Source organism: Lagenorhynchus albirostris, chromosome X, assembly GCF_949774975.1.
Source record: "Lagenorhynchus albirostris chromosome X, mLagAlb1.1, whole genome shotgun sequence".
Classification (NCBI taxonomy): Eukaryota; Metazoa; Chordata; class Mammalia; order Artiodactyla; family Delphinidae; genus Lagenorhynchus; species Lagenorhynchus albirostris.
The window spans coordinates 15,032,589-15,058,492 of NC_083116.1; the positions used below are offsets into that span (position 1 = coordinate 15,032,589).

The window sequence follows — 25,904 nt, forward strand, 5'->3', positions numbered from 1 at the left end:
AGGGAAAAACTCTGAAGTGTTCTTTACTTCATAAGTTTTAGTAACATGTTTTGGTTTAGAGAGGGGAAATGGGGACATCAGTGGTAACATCATAAGCTGAAGCAAGGAGACTCCTACAGGGATTTTTCAGGTCCTTAGAAAAACCAAACCTTAGTATGAATAAAGCAATAGCAAGAATGAAAAATGCAATTTAACTCAGGTCTAATTTTCTGTTTCTGCATATTAACAACTTATTTTTAATTTCTGAATATCACAAACTTCAATCAGAATATTTTAAAAAATATTATTCTGCATGCACTTAACCAATATGACAAAAGACAAGAATCCAGTTGACTTGTTCACATATATTTAAAATCGGCCAGTACAGATAATCACGAACACTTCACTGCATTGATCTGAGGGCATCCTACCTCTATGCACACGTTCATGTAACACTACTAGTAATTACCCTGGAGCAGAGGCAAAACGGAGATGGAGCAATCACCCTACAAAGCAAGTTTAAGGGATTAAACGTCATCATCGTCTTCGTCGTCGTCATCACTACTGAGGACAAAGCTGCTGCCTGTGGACAGGGGCCCTTCCTCCTTAACATTCCCTGAATCACCCACAGTCCCTCTCTCATCGGAATCTTCAAACAAATTGTCACTGGCATCGTCATCAAACAACTTCTCGTTGGAATCATCATCTTCGAACATCTTTTCATCTGTGTCTTCATCTTCCTTTACATCTGCATCTTCCTCATCTTCTTTTCCATCTGAATCTTCAAACACCTTTTCATCTGCATCGTCTTCTTTGTCCTTTTCAACCACATCTTCCAGCCCCTTTTCTTCTGCAACTTCTTTGTCCTCTTTTTCATCCGACTCGTCGTCAAATACTTTTTCATACACATCTTCCTCTTCTTCCTTCTCATCTGACTCTTCGTCAAACTCCTTCTCAGAGCCTTCTTCATCAAACATTTTCCCAGAGCTGTCATCTTCGAATTCTGATTTTTCAGAGTTATTTTCTTCTACCTCTTTCTCAAGAATGTTTTCATTAACTTCCTTCTCCGAGCCCTCTTCCTCAAAACCTTTCTCAAGGCCGTTTTCTTCTAACTCTTTTTCGGAGTCGTCTTCAAACTGCTTTTCCGAGCACTCTTCAGACCCTTGTTCTGAGCTGCCATCTTCAGCCACCTTCTGAGGGCTGGCCTCCTCCTCAAGGCTGTTCTCATCAGGATCTGTTTTGAGTCTCTTCTTTTTGGGCTCTCTTTCTGCACCATTCTCTTTCGACTCTTTTTTAGGACTACCCTCTTCATGCTCTTTCTCGGGGCTGTGTTCTCCGGACTCTCTGTCGGGGAAGTCTTCTTCACGCGCTCTTTTGGGACAGCCTTCCTCAAACTCTCTTTTGAGGCAGCTCTCTTCAGATTCTTTTTGGGGACAGCCTTTTTCAGCCTCTTTTTCAGGGCCACTTTCTTTAGCATCTTTTTCAGAAGCAGCTTCTTCAACTTCTCCCCCATCTTCTGTTTTTTCAAACTTCTTTTCATCTATAGGTTCTTCAAATTCCATTTCAGTTGCGGCTTCTTGAACATTTGTTTGAGATGTGCAAGGGTGCTCTGAAAAATGCCTCATTCTAGAAGGCCCCACCCTTTCTGGAGCCCAGACGGAATCTGAACGCTGAAGGCCTCTGTTGGCTTCGGGAGTGTTGAGGAAAACCTCCCATCCTCTCAGCCTTTCCTCCCTTTCTCTCGTGGTCTCCTCCACCTGTGTACACATGGAAAGTGCCGTTAAAATATGTTTTAGGCCAAAAGGAGTAACAGCGTCTCTGAACATTTCTAATATCGCCGGAAGTACTCTGATTTTATAAGGTATCACTTTTAGGAAATTAAAGCAATTCCCTATCTTCAGTTTCCAACACTTTACATCTTGATTTACTAGAGTTGACCTTAAGATCATTTACATGAACGCCTAATACCACAGCACTGCAGAAATGTCTCATCAATTAAAAAGTTAATAATTGAACTGTCTGTACTTTACAAGACAGAAAGGAAGAGAAGCGCTTTAATTTGTTCTTCTCTTATTGCTATCCTGAGCAAGCCTCAAGACTTATAAACTGATTTCAGACTTATAAACTGAAAGACTGAAACATTTTTCTTTCCGTACTCTGAATATAAAGGATTATTTAAAAGAAGTACTGTTAAACAGATTAAACAGAACTTAAAACTTATGTGAAAAACTGCTAGATCAGTATTTGTTGGTAATGAAACAACTCATGTGCCCTTGACAGTTGCAGAACTCACCTGATAATCTGTAGTCCCATCCCACACTTGGGCAGTGATTTGACGGCCACCAAACCACCTTCCATTGAGGGTCTGGATACAATAATCAGCTTCCTCCGGATCCCTAAAGGACACAGAGGCCACACCATCAGGGTGTCTCTAGAAAGACAAGGAAGAAAAAGAAGGAATGAATGAGAACATTTAAAGTAAAACATATACATTTGACAAAGTAAGGAAGTAGTGTTCCTTCTGGTCATTTGAGCTAAAGATTTTACGTATGAAGTCTTTCTTCCTTTTTACTGCAGCCAGTAACACGCAGCTAGCTGCTTCTTCAGCTTAACATTGTCTAGCAAAAACCAAGCATGATATCCTTGGAAATGTTCCTGCTGATAACACTGTAACGAGATGCAGAACAGTAAGGCTGTTAAGAATGTGGACTCTGAAGTTGAATAGCCCTGGGATTAAATCCTGGCTCTGCTGCTTACCAGCTGAATGGCCTTGGGCAAGGTGCTCAATCTCGAAACTTGCTCATCTGTAAAATGGCTAACTAAATAAAGTGGGTAAAATAGCGCCTACCTCAGAGGATTTGGAGGACTTAATGAGATAACATGTAAAGCAGCTGTAGTATGCAATCGATAAATGGGGACTCTTTTAATTATTATGTGTTGATTCTGGATGTAAAAAAAAGGTGAAAAGGGGAACATACAGGAGAGTATTTTTCTTGATTGTTCTTCTCCAAATATGGAAGAAGAAATAATTCAGAAAGAGGGGGAGATGTGGCCAAATAGGGAACCATAAGGTCTCATACATGTCTCTTATACTTTTTTTTCACCTGATCATAAACTCTAGAGTGATGATAAAGGAAAATAACCAAGGGATATCACGTCTATCAAAGCCTTCGCTTGTAATCCATGTTCATCTAATTATGCTATCTAATACTGCTTACAGATGACTACCACTAGACAGCAGACCTACTACATAAAAACATTTATGTAAAATTTGGAGGCATACTGATATTTGGTAATAACTTATTAAAATGGAAGAAAATTGCTTTAGAAATCATTTGTCCAAGCCATGAACTTACATCAAAGAGGAGGAGCCTCCTAACTTGTCCAAACTTCGAACATTCCACCCGAAGGTCTTCTCTGATCTCGTTCAGCACCAGTGGATCATCCTGCAAAAACACACTTGATTAAAATGGGCTTGCCCCCTTCTTTAAGTATAAACCCTGAGAATCAAATTTCTTACTTTGACGAACCAACAAATAAAAAAAGGTTTTGCTTAAGGTTAGTTGTTTGTCTGCAGTCTACAAAATTAAAAAAAATCAAAGTTAAAAATGAAGTTAGACTACCACAGCTGCTGCTACTACTATAGGTCTGCCCTGCTTTAAGATGGGGAATGGGCAAGTATGGTACGCAGCACTAGGGGTGTGCAGTGGCAAAGGAGAGGGAAGGGAAGTGTCACTGGAAATCACAAATAACAGCAGCTGAAGCAGGTGAAGTCCTGTGGCACATATTAAGTCAGAGACTGCTAATTCCTATGTTCTGCACCGCATCACGATGACTGTACCGATGAGGAAACTTTATTTTGTGTTTTGCATAGATTCCTATTTACAGAAATGTTGTAACGGGAAGACATATATCCCTTTCATTGACTAAGTGTTTTAAGATTATTCTTTGTGCTTCCACGATTCTATTTTAACTCACAGTGTAAACCTCCCCCATAAGGGTTCCTGTTCATCTTGCCTCCAAGTCCCAATGCATGAAAAAGGCTCATAAAATGTTACGTCATCAACTTGAATTTCAACTACATACAAATATAAACGAGGATATCCTACCTACAAATTTCTAATGAAGCAGACTTACACTTTTTAGGAAACATATGAATTTGTCTATCTCACAGGTTTGTATGTTCTTCACCAACTAAAGAGAACAGCAAAACATGAGAAGTGGCTTCTCCTTCCTAAAGTTTTGTCAAAAGGCAAAAATAAACAACTGGTAGGCAGTTACTGAAATCAATTTTAAAATAAAAGCTATCAAATCCTATAAATCTGAAGCTTCTAAGAGCACAGCTGGCAGGACCCTGGATTTCTCCCACTTCTAAGATCTAACTGTGGAGAATGTGCCGATTTGCTTTATAGAAAATTCTCAGGCCTGAGAGGAATGGGGATGGAGCGTAAACTCCATGTGCTCCGGTGGTAAAGTCATATGGTGGCTTTTACGGGGGTATATGTGTGGAGGTAGCTCCTATCAGACTGTGAGCTTTCCGCAGGCAGGAATCTCCTTTGACTGAATTTTGAATACCTTACAGAACACAGTGCAGTCTTTCACGCAATGAATAATCAATAAAAGCTTTTTCGGAGTTTGATAAACTGTTCCTAATAACTCCATTTTATCTACCAAGGGAAATCAGGGTTATATTAAAAACAAACAATAACTGTTTCAAAATATTTAACAAATTTAAGCATGATTCCACTGTAGGGGGAGGGGTGAATTACCATTTTTATTTCTTTATCAAAGTCTCAGTGCCTTTCCTACAAGAATATCAAATTTCAGCCAAGGACTTCCCAGACCTCTGTTTTCATGTTTACCAGCTTGAAAAACAAATATATCTTCACTGTTATATAGTATCATGAGGCTTAAAGATAATAACCCTCTCCCCTGGGAAAAATATCTTTAACCTAGCTAAGCATGAAAATTTTCTAAAGACAACACTTTGCAAGCAACAGACCTGAGACTAAACTCAGACTGAAACGCTGAAACTTTCCGCAGTCAACACTTATAATGTTTTTCCAGGGTGGTGTTTTGTTTTCCCAGAAATAAACCGTATTTCTCATTCTTTTCCAAGCTAAACCTACACTGTCCAAGATAGTAGCCACTAACCACACATGGCTACCGAGCACTTGAAATGTGGCTAGTCCAAATTGAGGTGTGCTGCAGGTGTGAAATAAACACCAGATTTTGAAAATTTAGTACCAAAGGAGGAAAAAACTTCAATGTAACATAGCTTATTAACATTTTTATGTTACATGTTGAAATTATAATACTGTGGATATATTGGGTTAGATAAAATTCACCATTAAAATTAATTTACCCCGTTTCATGTTGTTTTTGTATTGTGGCTGCTAGAAAAATTTAAATTACACATGTGGCTCACATTATACCTCTATTGGACAGCGCTAGTATACACAATGAGAAACCTACCTTTGCATCTGAGTTTTGGTTCTTCACCTCTTGGTATTCAAATTTGCCAGGCATGAATTTTTTAAACAAGGCTTTGAATTAAATACTGAAAACCCCTTAAAGTTACATTTAAAATATTAGCCTTCACTGTTCACCCTGATACCAAAGGGTATTTCTAGGTATTTTGGTTCTAACACTAGTCAATTGTCTGGAATAAACATATACAGGTATACCTCAGAGATATTGCATGTTCGGTTCCAGACCAGCGCAATAAAGCAAATATTACAATAAAGCAAGTCACACGAAATTTTTTGGTTTTCCTGCTATGTTTACACTATACTGTAGTCTCTTAAGTGTGTGATAGCATTGTATTTAAAAAAGACATGCCTTAATTAAAAAATACTTTGCTAAAAAATGCTAACCATCATCTGAGCCTTCAGCGAGTTGTCACAGTAATAAAGATCACTGATCACAAATCACCATAACAAATATAATAATAATGAAAATGTTTAAACTACTGGGACAATTACCAAAAAAGTGACACAGAGAAATGAAGTGAGCAAATGCTATTGGAAAAATGGCACTGACAGACTTGCTCCATGCAGGGTTGCTACAAAAACTTCAATTTGTAAAAATAAAAAAAAAGCAGTATCTGCAAAGCGCAATTAAGCGAAGCACAGTGAAACAAGGTGTGCCTGTATTCCACCCCACAAAATCTGATTTCTTTCTGACACCCCGGTTACCTGACAATTCAGTTTTTGTCTTCTACTACAAACCTCAATGCTGATCTGTTCTTTAGATTCATATGGAATCTCTGGACAAATCAAACACTCCCCAAAAACGTCCAGTGAAAGCAGTTTTCCAGTTGAACACCTCTATCCAGAGTTATATAATGTCTACACCAGCGTTGCCCAACAGAACTTTCTGTGTTCACAGAAGTGAATACTCCATTATCCAATATGGTAGCTACTAGCCACACGTGGCTAATACACCTGAGGAATTAAATTTTCATTTTATTTCACTTCAGTTAATTTAAATTTAACCACATGTGGCTAGAGTCTAGCATACTGGACAGTCTGCTACAGTGATGCACTTTTACATTCAGGCCCATGAGACACTGAGCAAAAAATCAAGACTTCTGACAGGCTCTCATCAAACTCGTCAGACCACACAAGACCAGTCAGATGGGCAAACAAGGACAGCATCAAGGGTTTCTCTGCCCGTGAACTCTGAAGCCCATCTCTGTGCTCCCAGCCCCTGTGGTGCAGCCGTCTGAAAACTTTCCTTCATTTGCAAAGATGCTAAAGAGAAAATGTTTTCTTCCTTGAGTGGATGAAAACACTCTGCCTTGTGAGTAAAAAGGGTTTCATTCAATCATTCTCTCACTTTTTCTTCCTATAAATACTGAGGGCCTACTATGTGCCAATCATGATTCTAAGCACCGGGCATATAATAGCAAACCAGGTAGACAAGAGCCCCAGCTTTCATGGAGCTCACATTCCAACGGAGAAGATCCAGTTATTTCAGATAATAATAAATGCTATGAATAAAATAAAACAGGGTTAATATAAAGATTCTATAACTCCAAAGTTTATATTAAACCAATAAAGGTTTTTTTTCTTTAAGCTATCAAGAATTTACAAGCATGAAACTTTTATCTTTAAAAATATCCACTGGAGGAAATTCGTGGGAAGTCAAGGAAGAATAAATGCGGCTTTTTGGAGGAAAGAATATTTGTTAAGCTAGGAAAAATTAAGTGTGCCCAGGGTGATAGCTAGACTTAAATTAGGGTCTCAACGAGCAAAGGCAGGAGGCGGAAACACGTAAAGGCAATTGCACAATACACTTCAACTTGCACAGGGCCCAGATACTTAATGAATTAAGTTTGCATTTATATTCATGTCCAAGTGTTAGGAGTATGGAATGTTGTGAATCAAGGATCTCAAGTCACAGAAAGTAATAGGTCACCTAATTAAAAAACCAATTATCTACCAGGGAAATAAAATGTAGGTGAATCACAGGAAATTCTGGAGTTGTACCCAGTAGACTAGACACCATGATCCATCTATGCATGCCTTTCAAAGTCCCACCTGGCAGGGATAGCATTTCAAAAAGCATCTAGTGTGCATGTATATATGTGTATTTTTTAAACATGTTTCATTATCACTGCAACTCTAAAGCAGCTCTGCCGTATTTCAAGATGCTTCAGGATTCTAGTCAGAAGAGACACCAAACAGTATAAATAGTCCACAGGTATCTTCCCTATGACCTCAAAAGACACAGACTCTACAGGTGCATGGTAAACCCTATCACATCACTATCTGCAGAGATGGAGTTCAACAGACAATTCTGGTGTCCTCTCTAAGGGGGGTAAAATGACACTGTCATTCTAAATCTGCTTAACTGCACAAAAGGAACAAGAGTGGGCCTTGGGCGCAACTAGATCATTTGTAAACCATCTGAAATTTTACATTATGAACATTTTTTTCTTATGTGTAATTTGTTATCATTAATTTCAGAAGTCAGGCAGAGAATAAAGAATTCTTCTTCCATGAACGATCCCATCGGTCTAGGCCAAAACACAGAGATAAGGACAAGAGGCAGAACGTAACACAAGGTACCCTGATGGTAATTAATATTCCTTAAACCTCTCTAGCAGCTCTTCCTCCTTTATTCACTTTTATTTGCTGTTCCTAGAATCTTACATGGACACCAATTATTACAAAGTCCTCTTAATAGCCACTAAAGAGTTTTGTAAAGATTAGGTCCTAAAAAAACAACCTTCGCTACTCAAATGTCAGGGGCTGTATTTCATTAACCTAAGGTTTTTTAAGGATCAAACTTTTAGCACTAAAGTGAAGTTTTCAATTCCAAGTGTGAAACTGTTCCTCCCCACCAAAATCAGCCTGCAATGTTGAACTGCACTCAAAATCCACAAGCGACTCCCATAAACCTTTTAAAGTTTATATTTTTAATCATTTCCCATACCAAGTAGCTGCTGTTTGGGGCCACGGTACAGGTATTAGACAGGTTTACCTGCGATACGATTAAAAGAACGCTGGGTTAAACCTGGGAAAATCTGAAACCTTCAGTTGATTCTTGGTATCATCTTCCGATCCTGAAGACTAGATGAACGTGCAGGATGTGACATGAGAAAGATGGGGTGAGGCAAACTTTGGGCTCCCTTGAAAGAAAGCACATCTATGTTTCTATCAGTAAGAACACTGCTTCCTACCTCAAAATCTATAGGATGAAACATATTTCTGATGATGACAACTCGCTCGTGGCGCAGTCGGGACGGGCCAGCTCTTTTCTCAGGTCTCCAATCCAACTGCCTAATGCGACAAAGCGGGAACAAGAAGCTGTGAATTTTGTTTCAGACTTGTCAGAGCGAAAAAAAAAAAAGAGCAGTTAAATAACCCTTTATTGAGCACTTAAATAGTGATAATTATCTGATTCCAAAACAACAATGTGTATTTTAGTCACAGCTCCGTTACAACTTTCTGAATCAAAATAATGGGCAGGTGAAAGATGGATCCAGTATCTGAAATCCCCAGAATATATATATATTTTTCAGAACTGCTGGCTGGTTACAAACATTCCAATGAGACTTCTGAAAAATTGCTAATTATTTAGTATCTATGACTATCTAGGAAGAGACACTGAGGCCAAGAAAATGTTCAAATTGTATTGGTTTTTAGGTATTTTACGATTATAAAGAACAAACTGCATTAAAATATGTAAAACTACTCACTCTTTGTTACTATCTTAAAATCTTACTGATTTGTTTATAAAAATTTTAGGTATCTATTTTAACGATTCCTGTAAAAACTACAGACATCAGAACTAAATGCTTCTTTGATCATTTTATCATTAGTTTAAGCATAGTGTTAGAAGTGTTATTAGAATTCACTCTGATAAAAGTACTTATCATTTTGACTCATTTCTTAATACCAGCATATTTCAAAAGACATTAAATAAAGGGAATAATAGAAACTTGATGACTTGTATATACTACACACAACCACACAGTACATGATAAAATGATAAAACCTATCATTTCTAATTTCTAACTCCTACTAACAAACCTGTATGTAAAAATTTAGCTCCTGGTGTAGCTGATTCTAGCCACATGAAAAATGAACTAATGGCTCCAGTATATAAACCTAAACCATCTTACTTAATCTGATGTTCAACATTTTCTGTAGAGATGGCTTTCTTATTTCATTTAAGCCCATGTTATATTAAAAATGAATACCCCAGAAAACAAAACACCACCACTGCCAAATCATCCTATTACGCAGATTACTGAGGGTTTCCGATGATCTAATGAAATTTTTTTTTAATTTTTACTTTATATTGGAGGATAGTTGATTTACAGTGTTGTGTTAGTTTCAGGTGTATAGCAAATAAAATTCTTTAAAAATAATCTGTAGGCATACTTGATGGAACAAAACTAGGTGGTTATCGGGAGGGTGGGAGAGAGACGCAAGAGGGAGGGGATATGGGGATATATGTATACGTATAGCTGATTCACTTTGTTATACTGCAGAAACTAACACACCATTGTAAAGAAATTATACTCCAATAAAGACGTTAAGAAAAAAAACTAGGTGGTTATTACCAAAAGTATACTCTAGGATATTTATACAAAATCTTTCAAAATGGAAAAAAAAGCAACACAAACTTTTGTTGCATAGACAGCTTTTTCTTGTAGTCTTTGCACTTCTTTTTCTTCTTTGAGGCGTCATATTCCCCTTTCAGTTGAAACTTTGCCACCTCCACATGTAATTTGTAGCCTCTAATTTCATCGTCATCCAAAAGTTTTAATGCAAGATCCACAGATTCTCTCTTTGTAAAGGGAAAGCAAGTTACAGTCAGTCATACACTGAAATGAAACTTCAGCAGGAGTGTTTTAGATGAATGATGACTATACATAAAATAAAGATTTAAATGTAACTACCTACATGGGAAAAAAGAACTACAGAACACGTATCGGAAAATGTGTACTTAAGACATAGCTGTCCCCAACCAGTTATGTGAACCTAGGCAAGTTATTCAAGCTCCCTGAGCCCCAATTTCTTCATCTGTAAAATGGGAATGGAAATGCCTTCTTTGCAGGGTTCTTGACAAATTTAAATGAAACAAGGCACATAAAGGATAGTGACTGGCATACAGTAGGTACAGTAGGTACTCAATAAGTTCTACCATTACTGGAATAGTATTTTTGCCTCCTGGAATCTCAATTTCTCCTCTATACAATGAGGTAAATAGACCTGTGTGATTTCCAAGGTGCATTCCAGTTTTAAAATTCTAAAAGTTTCCTACTTAAAAGACTAGATGACTCAAGAAACTGGGAATAGCATAGTCAGCCTTTAATCTTTTGTGTTCACCAATTAAAATGTAGGTCTGTGATATACTGGGAACAAGATGCTTATCTGATAGCTTGAACATTACACACACTTGTGGATTCTGGGTCCTATACAAAGGGGGCAATTGTCAGCTCTACACAGATTCAAAGATCTGAGGACCTGAGGAGAACTCAAAAGGACAACTGAACTCAGCCGCGCAATCAAATATGGATCCCGGAACAATTAACTATATTCTTCTGGAACTCAATTTACTGGTTTGGCAATCTTGCATTTTTATGGGTCATAAATTTGACATATCAAGTCTGTCAAAACCCCATTTTTCTCTTCAAAATTTTACAACCCAATCAACCCCCCTAAGAATCTGTTCACAGATTTTTAGTAATCCTTGAAGAACTTATAAAGCATTCAATCTCCTTACATTTGAAAATTACATAAATATCTTCCTATAATGGTCGTACTCATGTGTGATCTCATCATGTTCAAGAACCAGGTCAAAAACCTATCTCCCCCAAAGCTTGTCAACTTAATCTTACCCGCCCTCTGATTACACTGAAATGTTGTACACTTGCAACACACTTGTGATGTTGGTACTGTTGTTTCATCACTTTGATTTTGCTTTGTAATTATTTTCAGGTTCCATGACACATGTACACACCATCATTGTGCCCATTTCTTTTGTACCGTGCAGCAATGCATAACACATGCTCCTAAGGGGACAGGTGTTCCAAAAATGATGGCTGCCTTTGGCACTGAGCTTCCCCCCATGCCATTTATGGTATCATGAATAAATAAAGTTCTGCAAATGTCTGTTAATACCACTCTCTCTTCTCTCTCATTCAAAATATATTTTGAAGCAGTAAGCATAAGTTATCACCTTTATGGTCTAATTCGGGGTCAGAAAACTTTTGTAAAGGGCTAGCGAGTAAATATTTTAGGCTGTGTGGGCCCTGTGGTCTGTGTTGCAACCACTCAACTCTGCTGCTGAAATGTGAAAGGAGGTACAGACAAATGTGTAAATGAATCAATGTGGCCCGGTTACAATAAAACTTCATTTACAAAGACAGGCAGTAGGCTGAAATTTGCCAAACCCTGGTCTAATTCATTCCAATGGGCAAATAAAATGTTACTGGCTTTCTTTTCTCTGTGGATTTTTAGAATGTGTTCTGCATTGATTATATGCATACACTCCTAAAGAGATCTTTGCAGCAAGAATTTTTTTAAGACAAGAGAAGTACCTCGGTCATATGACTTACATAATACCTTGACCTGATAACATATTTTCTTACAAGAGCAAGTGAATAACCTTACCAATGTGATACACACAAGCACAACATGAAACAAGTTTTCTTCACATCCTGTTTTGAATAGCTCTCACTCTTGGTTATCATCTATACAAAATTATAGCCCTGGTTCCCGAGTTAAAAATGGAGATAGGAAAATGAAAAAAAAAAAAAAAAGAAACGGAGATAGGAGAAACTTACTTGACCACATAACTAACCTTCAAATAACAGCAAAGTCCATCTCCTTTAAGATTTCCTTGATTATCTTTGTAAAGCTTGACCTTAAATTCTTCTGTTTGAGGATCTCTCATAATAATGCCAAACTTGGACATGAGCTGTATAAATTCATCCACTGTAATATCTGGAGGCAAACCTGTGACGTTAGGGGGAAAAAAATTATAAAGGCATCTAAAACAAAGGTGAGCATTACTTAGGGATTCTACCAATTCGAAATCCATAACTTGGATGAGTGCAATTTTGATTTTCTAAAAGTATGTAAAAATCTCACATCTATAGACGTTGAGGAAATGTCATGTTTTAATGTATTCAAATATACATTAAAATCATGTTTTGCTTAGGCCTTGTATCAATGAATCTGAAGGGGCAAACAGCTGTGAGTTACCTAAAGCAGACAGAAAGGATGGCACACAAAGTTACATACACTTAATTTTTCTCAGTTTCATAAAAAAACAACATATTCCTCACTCACGTAAATGGCTGAACAAATAATGACACAACGATACAAAATAGAATTTAGAGAAACTGAAAACTAAAAATCACTATGTGAAAAATCTCAAAATCAAATATTTTCTACTCTAAATGTGGTTAAAAAGGTATACATACCAGAAACATACACATTTGTGTTTCTGCCTTCTTCAACATGAAACCATCCTAAAAATCAAAATCGAATAAATAAATAAAACACATGCCAGAAAAGGTAAGAGTCCCATTATGAAATCCTGACAGTGTGGCAGTTTCTCAAAACTTCTAGAAACTTTTTCTTACCCTTAGAACAAGACAGATTAAATCAAATCACTGTCCAGCTTTCAAAGTATTTGGATCTTTGGACAAGTAATTTGTTTCAGAGCCCAGTCTGAAAAAAGATGGCTAGTTTATCTTGGTTCTTTATGAATCTGATACTACCTTTAAAAAACCTCACCCTTGCACTGACTTTAGGCCTTGGCGTAAGTTGCTTCTGACTCCAATCTACTGTGTTAGACCTGGCCAAGCTGAAGCAAAATTGACTTCTTGAGTTTAATTAAACTCAAAAAGTACAAAAAAAAATCACCTTACAAACAGAACTTTAGATAATCTCCTAATGACAGCTCTATTTTGCAAAGGAAGAAACTGAGAACTGAACTGAATTGAAAGAGCCCACTGGATGCCCACAGGTTAGTGAGAGAGCCAACATATGAACCCAAATAATAATATTTAAAAAACCCATCTTATGATTCTGTCAAAGCTATTTTATAATTCTCCAAAAAGTAACTATATATACACACACACACTCATATTTTTAATTTTTACACTCATGTTTGAAAACTAAATCCACTTGCCTGATTCACCCTTTCTCTTTTCTCCCCTCTTTTTGGTATCACTGGGTTCGGGGGATTTTCTTTGCGGAGGTTCCTCTGCAGTCCTAGCACTGACATCTTGGACATTCGCAGTAGAACTAGACGCACCATCGTTAGAAAAGCCATAACTGGCCTGATATGTAGCAATAAAATCTTCAGTGATCTAAACAAGAAATTCAGCACACATACATAAATTCAAAAATGATTTCCTCATGCAAAAAGTTTACAGTGTTAAATAACAGCATATTCAGTTATACAACTTAACATACAAGTGTTTCTGTGTAAATGCAAGAGCAGTCACCTTATCTAGAAAACTGCACACAAAATAATAAAAAATTAAGACATGGGTACTTGGATTATCAGCACAAAAGTCTGAGATACTATTAAAGGCATTTTAAGTTGGCACCTTTTCTAGTTGTTTCATTTGTAAATTACTATCTCTGCAGTCTACTTGACTAAGGCTACAAATAAATATAACAAAGGAAGTATCAGATAACAATAAACAGAATAAAACCAACAGTCAACTAACAATCTAACAACAGGATCAAATTTTCTTTTACTATATGGATGAACAAAAGTATATGTACTCTAAATATTTAAATACCTGTAGGCAGAGAACACAAAAAGGAGAACTCTGATTTGGTGTGTAAAGAATGGGGCTAACAATTATAAAATTAAATGCTATTTTAACACCGTCACTAATTAAATCACATTATCATTTAATGTCAGAACAAATCAAGAACAAATCCCAACTCACATCTATCCTCCTGGCTCTTAGGGAAAAAACACAATTGCACAACAAAAGAAATATAGTTATATCTTCATACCAATCAATGAAAGGCACACACTGGAATGAGGAAAATGTAAAACTTGAAGTTTGAAGAGGTATGGGCTTCCATAACATAAAAAGATAGAGCCACAAATTAATCCATTATCAGACGATTGTTAAAGTACTCCGAAGGCTGAAGAAACCAAATATGCACTCTAGCTGGCACCACCAGCAGCCAAGTGAAATCGTAAGTTTAACAATTCAGAGGGATTGGAACATACACACAAATACAAAGTGGGAAAGAAAAAAGGTGAAATAAATAATTAAAAAATCACACTCAAATTACACAATGGAGACACAGTTTGTATTACTGGCTTGCAAGTCTATTAGTGTGTGATAAGTATCCTTTTTTTCCACCCATACCGTGAGACTTTGATTAACAGGGTACTTTGACCAAAAAGTTTCGAGCCAAGTTTAACATCAGTCATTTTACTTTCAAGCTAAAATAGAATACCTCACAATTTCCAAGTACTCTAAATAAATATGCTCAGATCTTTTCCATCCATATTCTGTGCACCTCTTGTCATATTCCCGTGGTAATACGGTTCAAACATACGTGTCTAGGCACAAAATTTAGTAGGACAGTAAAAAGAGGTGCAAAGTTCAATCAGTAAAGAATTATCAATTTATCAATTTTTCAAATCAAGAAGCTGAATTTTGCACATAGCACATCAGCTAAACATCTGAATTCCTAGGATAAGTAAGATTGAGACTACGTGAGATTAACATCGACTGAATTTGCTCTTGGTGTTTTTCCTCTTTGCAATAAAAAGCAGTCACCAACTGTAACCTTCATAGATAAAATTTATTAGGCATGGAAAAGGCTTAATAATTAAATTACATTGAAGCCATCTCCCTAAAGATTTCCGTTCCTTTACACGTCGGTTCTGCTACAGACACAACAAAAAGAAACGTCACTATCCAGAGGGGCTCTAACCCAGGACCTCAGCAAAGAAAACGTGAAAGGAGCGCCCCGCGAGGCTGGCCAGGCGGGCCCGCTGCGCATCGGCGCCCGTGCGACTTTTACCTTGGGGAACCAAGCCTTCTTATCCAGGTCCCACTCGTATGGGGTGTCAGTCGGCTGCTGCTGGAAAGAATCGTTTTCTCCACCGGGATCTTTCTCGGTGTCGCCCTCCTCAGAGCCACCGTACAATTTTTGCATTCGCAACTGCTCATCAAACTCGTCGTTCTCATCCAAGTTGTTGCTCATGTTGCCGACTTAGCCCAGGTGCAGTGTCCGGGAGAGCGAAGAGGCCGAAGTGACGCTGGAGGGGAACAGAGAAAGGGAGGCTGGCCGTGCTCAGCCCGCGCCCCCCCCCCGCCCGCCTCCCCGCGGCGCCCCAGCAGCCCCCGGGAAGTCAGGGCCGCTCGCCAGCCGCACCGCCCCCCGCCCACCGCGCGCAGGCGCCGCTGCTCCCGGCCCAGCCGCCCACCTAGCTCGCCCCGCTGGATCTTGACACCGCCACTCGAGCCACAACGCGGCGGGAGCGGGCACAAGGTGCTCTGTGCTCCCCGGCGGCCGATTCTAAGACGACGGCGGGTCCCGCCACAACGTCTGGAAACCGCTTGACAACGGAGGCCCGCTCACGCTGACGCAGTCGCCATTGTTGACGCAGTCGCCATTGTTGACGCGTCGCGACGTCGCGGGTCCCGCAGACACGCCCCCAGTGGCGTCAACAGGCGCCGACGCGGGCAGGCGGCGTGGGGCTCGGGGGGCGGGGCTCGGGGGCGGGGCTCGGGGGTCAGCTCTGCTGCCGGGCGGTGATGCCCAGCTGGGACTTCCTGGCGAGGCGCCTCGGGGCTGTTTGACTCCGCTGGGTCCCCGGTGGGCCGGGAGGGGCCGGGACGAGGCGGTAGCCGAAGGCGTGGGAAGGTTCCCCCTCGGCCGGCTCCGGAGTAGGCGTCGGGGCGGCCGCCATCTTGGGGGAGTGGACAAGGCGGGCGGGACAGGTTTCAGTGCGAGAGAAAGGCGCCCCTCCTTCGCCCGGAGGCTCCTCCTCCGCGTAGGAAACGAGTCTTTGGTTTGTTTCGTTACGATTTCACTGGGAGAGGCGCTGGCTCTGGTTAGCCCGAGTTCCTAGTACAGGGTCTGGTGTCTAGTGCGTGTGTGGTGAGTGAATGAATGAATGAACGAACGATGGGTGGAAGGACCAACCTTCTTTCCAAGCCTCTGCTCCCTCCTTTATCTCTCCGGTACCTTCCTCAGGCTGGAGATGTCTCTGGAAAGGAAGGGCAGCAATTGCCTGCCCCTTGTACTCCGTGATTCAGACGTGCTCAAGCTCCAAACCTAAAACTTTTAACGTCCAGTGTGCACGCCACCTTTACTGCCCCCACTAACGTCGTTTTTTGCTCTCTTAGAAAAAAACATGCACGCAATAGGACTTGCGTGCATTTTTATAATATAGATAACATGAGTTTTATTAGGCTCATTTAAGCATTGCTAAATATTTCTTCCAGGATTCAAAAATAGTGTACAGCTGTTTTCAGCAATGTGTTCATTGGGCTCCCATTTCATTCCTGAGTGAGTTCACAGCATAGGTGATAATATGCTACGCAGCCCTGCTGCACGTAACACTGAGTGCCTGCTCTCTCCACAGGCCCTTCTTAGCAGGTGGCCAAAAAGGTTACTTCCCATATGACCCAGTCATGGGCTACCCAGAGGCCTGTGAGGTGACCTGGTAGGGTAGCCCCGCATTCTAGACTGAATTTGATTCACTGAGCCAATAAGCCTCTCCCAGAAAGAGGGTTGAGTATGGAACAGACAGGGACATGGTCAGAGTAACCCAGAAGCAGGGAGGCCCACACAGGGAAGGTAGTAAGCAGAACAGAGGCCTTGTGTGGAGAAGTTCTTCAGGGGTGAGAGGAGAAGCTGAGGCAGTGACAGAGGGTCATTGAGTCACCGTAATAGTGGAGCAGTGGAGTTGGGACCTAAGCATGCTTGTACCTACAATGGCATTCTACTTGGCCACTGGCCCTGACAGTTTTGTGTTTTTTATTTTAATTTAATTTAATTTAATTTTTTTGGCTGTGCCCCACGGCATGCAGGCTCTTACTTCCCCGACCAGGAATCAAACCCGTGCCCCCTGCAGTGGAAGTGTGGAGTCCTTAACTACTGGACTGCCAGGGAATTCCCAGTTTTTTCTTTCTTTTTTTTTTTTTTGCGGTATGCGGGCCTCTCACTGTTGTGGCCTCTCATGCTGCGGAGCACAGGCTCCGGACGCGCACGCTCAGTGGCCATGGCTCACAGGTTCAGCCGCTCCGCGGCATGTGGGATCTTCCCGGACCAGGGCACGAACCCGTATCCCCTGCATCGGCAGGCGGACTCTCAACCACTGTGCCACCAGGGAAGCCCTTTTCTTTTTTTTTAAGCAATACTTTTGTCTCTATGAGGCCTGGTTCCTGTTCTTATTTCCTTGTGGATTCCTAGAATTAAATCCCTAGGAACTGAGGTAATCTGGAAGTATCTCTTTATAACCTGTTCTTTTTTTATATATAAATTTATTTTATTTATTTATCTTTGGCTGTGTTGGGTCTTCGTTGCTGTGAGCGGGCTTTCTCTAGTTGCGTCAAGCGGGGGCTACTCTTCGTTGCGGTGCGCGGGCTTCTCACTGCGGTGGCTTCTCTTGTTGCAGAGCACGGGCTCTAGGGGCACCAGCTTCAGTAGTTGTGGCGCACAGGCTTAGTTGCTCTGCGGCATGTGGGATCTTCCAGGATCAGGGCTCGAACCCGTGTCCCCTGCATTGCCAGGTGGATTCCTAACCACTGCGCCACCAGGGAAGTCCCTATAACCTGTTTTTATTTCCAAGATTTTTTGCAAGAAACACTCAAGTTAACAAGCAAAAAGGGGGGTCCTTTGTTATTATAAGGATGGGGGTAGCTCCTGAAACTCCAGGAATGGAATATGGATGGGCTGCACAAGGGGCTGCTGGACCCAGGAAGACAAAACCCAGACAGCCGGCTTCTCCCTGATCATCATCTTCGTTCTTCTCTGTGAGGGGTGATCTGTGCTGTACTCCTGGCCTAATAGGCCACCGACTTCTTGGTGGATAAAAATTCATTAACCTACAAAAGCAGAGACTGCCTGGACAGAGAAGTCATCTACCTGGCCGAGGAAGTCTTTCTGGAAAACTACTGAACTATGCCAAAGTAGATTTTTTTTAATGGCCCATTCAGGCTCACTCTGTTCGGGAATTTTCCTGTCCCCACTTCCTGTAATCTCAAGACTTAGTGGAAATAAAAGTAACTCCTTTTGACAAAAAAAATTGATGGATCCCTGACTTAAGATGGTAATAACTGCAGAAATTCTTTAAACCCAAATTTGCTATTGTCAGTAGGTATACCAGTATTAAATGTTTTGTAATACTATCAACTTCAATGACAAAGACTTACCTAAGTTTGTGACTTTGTTTTCCTGCTTTGTAGCATATTATATTATTATGGTCCATTATTCTAAGTCTTGGGTCAAGGCAGGCCCTGAGCAAAATTGAGAAGTATACAAAATTTGTTTTTCATGTGTTCCCCCTGCCCCATTTAGGACCCTCTCCAAAGAGGGTAACATGTAGTAACATTTCTGCACACAATAGTCAGTGTGAGAAAAATTGTGGATATTGGGGCCTACTTGTAAGTTTAGCTCTGACAAGGATAATCTGTGAAAAAAAAGACCACCCACTCCAAAAAAAATCAAAGCAAAGCCATGAATTTTAATCCCAATTCCCTAATTCTGGATGGGAGGCTGATGCCCTATACAGCCATTCAGGGATTTATTTTATATCAGATCCCTAAGTCACCCAGGGATTACTGAGAATGAAGAAAATCAAACTTCTCGGAGCTCTAGTTTTGTCAACTGCTGAAAAGCTCGCTTAGGGGCTTCCCTGGTGGCGCAGTGGTTGAGAGTCCACCTGCCGATGCAGGGGACGCGGGTTCGTGCCCGTGTCCGGGAGGATCCCACATGCCACAGAGCGGCTGGGCCCGTGGGCCGTGGCCGCTGGGCCTGCGCGTCCGGAGCCTGTGCTCCGCAGCGGGAGAGGCCACAGCGGTGACAGGCCCGCAAACAGCAAAAAAAAAAAAAAAAAAAGATCGCTTAGCTTTTGTAATCTGGTACTTTTATCAAGTTATTTCTAAAATGTTATGCTTAGGAGAATAAGGATGTAATTTTTACCCAGAGTAAGGAAAATAGTAAAATATTTTGGAATTTGGCACTTGAAAATACATTTTGGAGTTAAAATAGGTTCTCAGTGATATTCTGTCAGAAGTATTGTTTTTAGAATATAAAGTTACACAGTCATTTAAAACTTTATTTCATATTTATTTTTCTCCCCTTGTTACAACATCCAACCCAAAGCAATACTAATACAATTCTAACACCCCCCCCACTTTAAGTAAGCCAATTTTACTTAAATGTAAAGTCTAGTGTTAATATATATCCCCTTTTCAAGCCACATCTTTAAGCAAAAGTTCACAATTACACAAGCCATTTAAAGAAAGCTCAAAACTACCAAAAGCACACCCCAAAATCAAGTTTTTGAAAATTCAAATTTAACTAACGATAGTGCCAAACATATGCTTTAATTTGCCCCCAAGAAAACATTTTCTGAAACCATAAATCTAAATCTGACACGTCTATTGACAACAGTTGTTTGAAATAATATTTATTAGCAAGCTTATAGTGTTAGCAAGTAGGAGCAGAGGATAGAAAGTCCTCTGATTTCCAAGGGCAGGAAGATGATCTGACAATAACTGCACACCCAGGTGTTAGGGATCTCATGTGGTACTTCTGCATTTTTTAGAAAGAGGGCACTGCTTACCAGAAAGAAATGAATTTCCTTCAAGGAAGGATTTCAGACACTGGCAGGCTCACAGGTTTTTTGACAGAGGTCCTTCTTTGGAGCCCTCAAATGACACCATAAACATGGCCACTTACTCTGCCTATGAAGAAGGCAAGTTCTTCACAATATGTGTGAAAGATAACTTTGCCCAATTATCAATCAATGGGAGTTGTAACTCCAGAACTACCTTAAGTCAGTAAGTGCTGACCTAGTAAGGCAAACACCTTGCCCCCGATCCTTACTCGGTACTTTATGCTCACTGACCCCAAGACGTTGTCATTGCATAGCTTTAGTTCTAATGGAATAGAGATTAAAGGAAAAGGGCAGTCAAAAACAAACCCTGGGAAGGTTTTTTTTTAGGATTTTGTTTTTTAAGAAAACTGCAGAAGAGATGTTTTACCTCTCTTTGAGCCCCTTTTCATATGCAAAGTATAATCTGTAGATTTACATCGCATAATAAACACAGTCTTATGCAAATCACAGGAGTATATGTGAAATTATAAGCATCAGAGATGTGATGGAAACATATTAGATTTTTTTTTTAGGGAAGTTCTTTATTCATAGGCCTAATTTTTTTAACATCTTTATTGGGGTATGATTGCTTTACAATGGTGTGTTAGTTTCTGCTTTATAACAAAGTGAATCAGTTATACATATACATATGTTCCCATGTCTCTTCCCTCTTGCGTCTAACATACTAGATTTTTAAGTGTCATCTTGTTTATTTCACTTCACCTCCTATTCAACCTCTCATAGGACCCACTGACATACGCAGATATGTCTTTCTATGCCTAGTGGGGCTCCATTTTATTTAGAAAGCCCAATAATGTTCGTTAATGCTTGTAGATTGAAGAAAATCATGGTTTGTCTGATCCTTCCCTCCTAAGATTTCAGCACAATTCTCAAGCAACAAAAATCCTGACACCATACACCTACACACAGCTCAGAGTCGAATACACACACTGGGAGGAGAAATACTATTTTTAATTGAAAAGCTAGGCTCTGTCATCTTCCTTCTTCACAGTACAGCCAGCAAACACGGACACACTAATTTCAGACACCTGAGTGCTTGCAGCACCCCGGACCCTTCCCATCACGGCCAGGTTGTCAAGAGGGGTATCGGCAGCAGGAGGGTCAGGCAGCTCTGCCTTGCAACAGAATAACTGAGCTTTAAAATGCTGCTGGAACGTCTTGCTCAGCCAGTAAAGAGCAAAGGGGTTTACACAAGAATTGCTGAAAGCCAGAACCCGAGAGAAAATGGTGACAATGAAGTGAATGGCAGAGGGGTCCACGTAGGTTTGAGAAGTGAATGAGCGGTAGAGGTACAGGAGGTGATTCGGCAACCAGCAGAGAGCAAACAGAGCCACCAGCACCAGCACCGTTTTGGCAATTCGCTTTCGGGATTCAATCTATAGGGGGAAGAAAAATGGCAAAAACAACAACCAAGAAAACAAAACAAAACAAAAACCCAAACAAAACAAACAAAACAAAACAAAAACAACCGAAAACCCAATCAAAAACATTTAGCTGGCAGAGATTTAAAAAAGCTATTCTCTAGATTTACATAGAAATTTACAGTTAACAGGCTGGTGTCCCTTTGAACGTGCAGGTAAAGGAAGTCAGCCCGTGGCTAGAGAATACAGCAAGTTAATTGACATGGTAACCCGTGATCTTGGTCTCTGATTAGCTCTAATTCAGAGACTCCCATCCCTGGTTTTGAGATACTCTAGGGTGTCTCTAATTATCTCAAGCAGTGTTGTGGAATTATCGAAAATTTAATTTAATTAAGAAATAGATGCTATGCAAACCTGCTTTCACTGCACCAGCAGAGGCTGACTAGGTTAGAATAGTCTTCTGGGGTTTATGAGAGTTGCTAAATTGGTACCAAAAATTGTTGTTAACATATAGGAATTCTAACTATATAGTCAAAGGAATAAAAATCAATGTGCCACCCTTCATGTATGAAAATAATCCTACCTGCACCTCTTAATAAGAGAAATGAACCAGATTAAGTGAAAACATTGCCTGTAGTCACAGATAGAGCAAAGATAACTGTTCACATGGGCATTAAAACGCAACTTTAGCCTCCTGACCACCACTGTTGAAGCAACTGAATGTACTAGCTCCAAATAAAAAGCGCTGAGCTCTGCACATACTGGTTAAGAGGTAAATGGAATCATCTCCTCCCGCCCAAGAAAGATAGAAATCCTGTTGGGTTTTTTTTAATCAAATGGAACGATGTTTTGCCAATATTCTTTTTATTCTGTTCATATTTATGAGAGGAGAGCACACCTGGGTCTTGCAATGGTCTTAATCAAGCTTCTGTGAATCACTGTGTTCTCTTGCCATTGGCGCTGCATCCCTCGAGACAACCCCTCCGCCCAGTCTGCTGATCTGTGTGTAAGTGGTTTGCATTGAATAATGTTATGGCTTCTTGCCAGTTCTACCATCCTGTGTTTTTCTAAACAAAAGATGCTTCACTTTATAGTCTCACCTTGTGTGATGTTTCTCACTATCCTGTGGGGTGATTTTTGATCCCAAACTTGAGCTGCTCCCTTTCTAATAATAGTAGTCCTACCACTTATTGAATGTTTACTATGCAGCAGGAACTATGCTAAGCGTTTCATATATATCATCCAGACCTCATTTTCATTTTATACATGAGGAAAGTGAGGCTCAGAGATGTTAAGTAACTTACTCAAGATTGCCCAGCTGGTATGGAATTAAATCTTGGGTCTGACAGACTCCACAGCCCATGACCATAACAAAAATACGATACTGCTAAAGTATTTATTGCTCAGGGGTGCAAAAGGAGGCATTTCCCTTCTAAATTCATGTGTGAGTCCTGATTAATACATACCTGCTTGCGGGCATGGCTTTGTTCCTCAGTAGGTATGTTCAAGGTGCTTTTGTAAAGAGTCCTAGCAATCAAAGAGTAATAGACAGAGATAATCGAAAGTGGAATAATGTAGAACACTAAGAAGCACAGCAGAGAATGTATCTCCTGCAGGAGCCTCTCAGAAACAGGATAAGAGGCACACGATTCAAAGGTCATATTTTTGTGGGGATCTCGAAAAGTATATACATTTGAAAATATAGCCTCTGGTAGAGCAATGATCATAGACACGATCCAGATGCAGCCAGCTTTGGCGCAGGTCTTCAGGATGGCATTGGGGGGCTGACGCTCCAAGGGCTTCACAACTGCCTTGTATCTAGAAACACATAATCATAGCAAAGGGAAAAATCAATATCAAAATTACAGGATCTTAAAGTTAGAAGTGATCTCCGTGGTCATCCAGTTCTACCTTCTTATACCATATGTATATAGCCAAGTCAACATTAACCAACTGGAATTGGTGATGATTTCAAATATGCATAATACATCCCAGTATTTTATATTGATGCTAATCACTTTTTCCTTTATTCACTGTTATGAGATATTCCAGATTTGCAATTTTTATAATTTTCCTGTAGACCTTCTACTTAGGGCAAATAAATATTTTTCGGCACGATTTTGTGTGTGATGGAGAGTAATTCATTACCTGTGCATTACCTTGTGTTCTAAAAGACTTCCTTTTTATGTAAGTGACTGATGTTAAACCTAATTCTCCTTTCCTTGTGAGAGAGCAGTCATCAACCTTCCTAGAAAAGAATTCCATGAGTTTATGCAGGAAAGAGGAGAGGGTTAATTTCTTCCCTGTTCATAAGTGCTAATTTCGTGCCCAAGCTGATCCAATCTGTAGGTAGATTTAGGGCAAGGCAAGGGTGAAATCGGAAACCCTGTACCCATGAAAAGATGCCTCCTTATTCTGACAAATCCACCTTACAATCTACAGCCTTTAAGTAAATCTGCCCTCAAACAGAATATAAAACCAGTCAAAGCAAAATTCCATAAAAGACACAGGGAAAGCTTTTCCTCCTCTCAGATTCCAGAATCCAAAGAAGCTTTTCCTTCTGGTACTGCCAGGCATTGATTACTTACAGGCTTCTTGCAGGCTTTTTAAAGCATCACTTTTAACATTTGGAGCCTTAATTTTTCTTCATGCTTTCACAGTTATCATTCTACAATAGGCACAGAAAGACCCAGTACGTAGACTGAAAATATCCTAACAGAGCCCAAACACCCTGGCTGCCAGAGGTTCTCACACGCTCCATCCATAGAGCTCTAAAAGTCAGCCGGGATTAATTTATGTCTGGAAATGAGAATGTCATTGAACGCCTATAGAAATAAACAAATACAATTAAGTGATGACATTACACTGAGTTACCAGGAAGCTGAGAGCCTCACCGTTTTCTTGCCATTAATTAATTTGATGCATTTCAAATAAATTAGATGCATGTATCTTTTTACCATTCTTCCAGTAGACAGTAACGTGTATGTGGTCAATTTCACACCTATGTTGATGTTTTAATGTTGACAATATTGCACCACTAGGCTGCACTAATGTATAAAGAAAGGATTGTTTTTCTTTTACACCTGGAATAATTTGCCTTAATAAACCGAGGGGGAAAACACCGTTCCGTATTCTTTCAAACAAACAATTACACTTCAAAGAAATTAAATGATCCCTGAAGCACACAATTTCAATCTCTCGTCCGATGCTAACACAGGAATTTTAACATTCTTACACCGACTTTTATTTAAAATGCCCCCCGATTTTTCAATCTTACATCCAGGTTACAGAGTGTGAGAAAAGCAGAATAGTAGCCAGTGAACGCTCCGTACAAGCTTTCCTTTCTTTTCGCCTAATTTCACATCCTGGCAAATATAACTGAGAAAAGAAACCCACCTGTCAGCACTGAGAATTGTTAACGTGAACACTGATACACCAACAGAAGTGAGCCGGATGAAAGAGAGCACCTTACATCCAATTCTTCCGAACAGCCATCCTTCTGCAAGGTAGTGGGTTGCATCGACTGGCACACAAGTTAGCAGAAGTAAAAGATCTCCAAAAGCCAGGCTGGTGATGAAAATATTGGGAACTGTTTGCATGGATTTGGTCTTGAAAAAGACTTTGATGAGAATAGCATTTCCAAGTATGCCCACTGAAATGATCACAGCATAAGTGATATAGATGGCACACAGTGCTTCTATTCCTGGAGAGTTGTCACCGGTCCTTCCTTTATTTGTGGTATCATTAGGAACGACAGGGCTTGATGATTCTGTTTCATTTGTGGTTGAAATTAAAGTCTGATTAGGTGACTGAGGCTGCCTTTGAGACATTTCTTCTGAAGCCTATGCCTTTAATATTTCTTCTGCTCAGTTCAAATGTAGTTGATTGTCACGTCCAATGCCTACGTCTAGTTACGAGATGGTAGAGCAACAGAGCAGAATGGAAAGCAAATCCAAGACACCCGGATACTCCTTTCCTTCGGTTGTTCTTTGTCTCCCAGCATGCTTGGCTAAATGCTTACCGATCTGGCACTGGAGTGTGGGAGGTGGAGGACTTTTACCGGCGTTTCCATGACAGAAGGAGGGGGGTTTGGGAAATGCTCTGCAGTTGCTTGTTCTTCCCTGTTAGGGAATCTTATGGACTACCTAGATGTTATTAAACAATACTTATTGTTTATTAGAATCACTCTGTTTCCAT

The 25,904-nt window shown here is 40.1% G+C and overlaps 2 protein-coding genes across 3 annotated transcripts; both read right to left on the reverse strand.

Annotated features, from left to right (window-relative positions):
* Positions 1-329: 329 nt before the first annotated feature.
* On the reverse strand, positions 330-16,124 carry HTATSF1 (HIV-1 Tat specific factor 1). 2 transcript variants are annotated; one of them, XM_060137876.1, is made up of 10 exons: positions 15,922-16,124; positions 15,516-15,753; positions 13,642-13,822; positions 12,929-12,976; positions 12,304-12,458; positions 10,121-10,284; positions 8,669-8,768; positions 3,336-3,425; positions 2,273-2,410; positions 330-1,736 (listed from the first exon to the last, which is right to left on the reverse strand). In XM_060137876.1, exons 2-10 carry the CDS (start codon positions 15,696-15,698, stop codon positions 507-509), a joined length of 2,289 nt encoding a protein of 762 aa, XP_059993859.1. In that variant the 5' UTR covers positions 15,699-15,753; positions 15,922-16,124; the 3' UTR covers positions 330-506. The 2 variants fall into 2 exon arrangements, with proteins under 2 accessions (XP_059993859.1, XP_059993860.1); XM_060137877.1 differs by lacking the exon at positions 12,929-12,976.
* Positions 16,125-21,308: 5,184 nt separating this feature from the next.
* Positions 21,309-25,537, reverse strand: BRS3 (bombesin receptor subtype 3). The gene is made up of 3 exons (XM_060137262.1): positions 25,104-25,537; positions 23,174-23,525; positions 21,309-21,722 (listed from the first exon to the last, which is right to left on the reverse strand). Exons 1-3 carry the CDS (start codon positions 25,535-25,537, stop codon positions 21,309-21,311), a joined length of 1,200 nt encoding a protein of 399 aa, XP_059993245.1.
* Between the last annotated feature and the right edge of the window lie 367 nt (positions 25,538-25,904).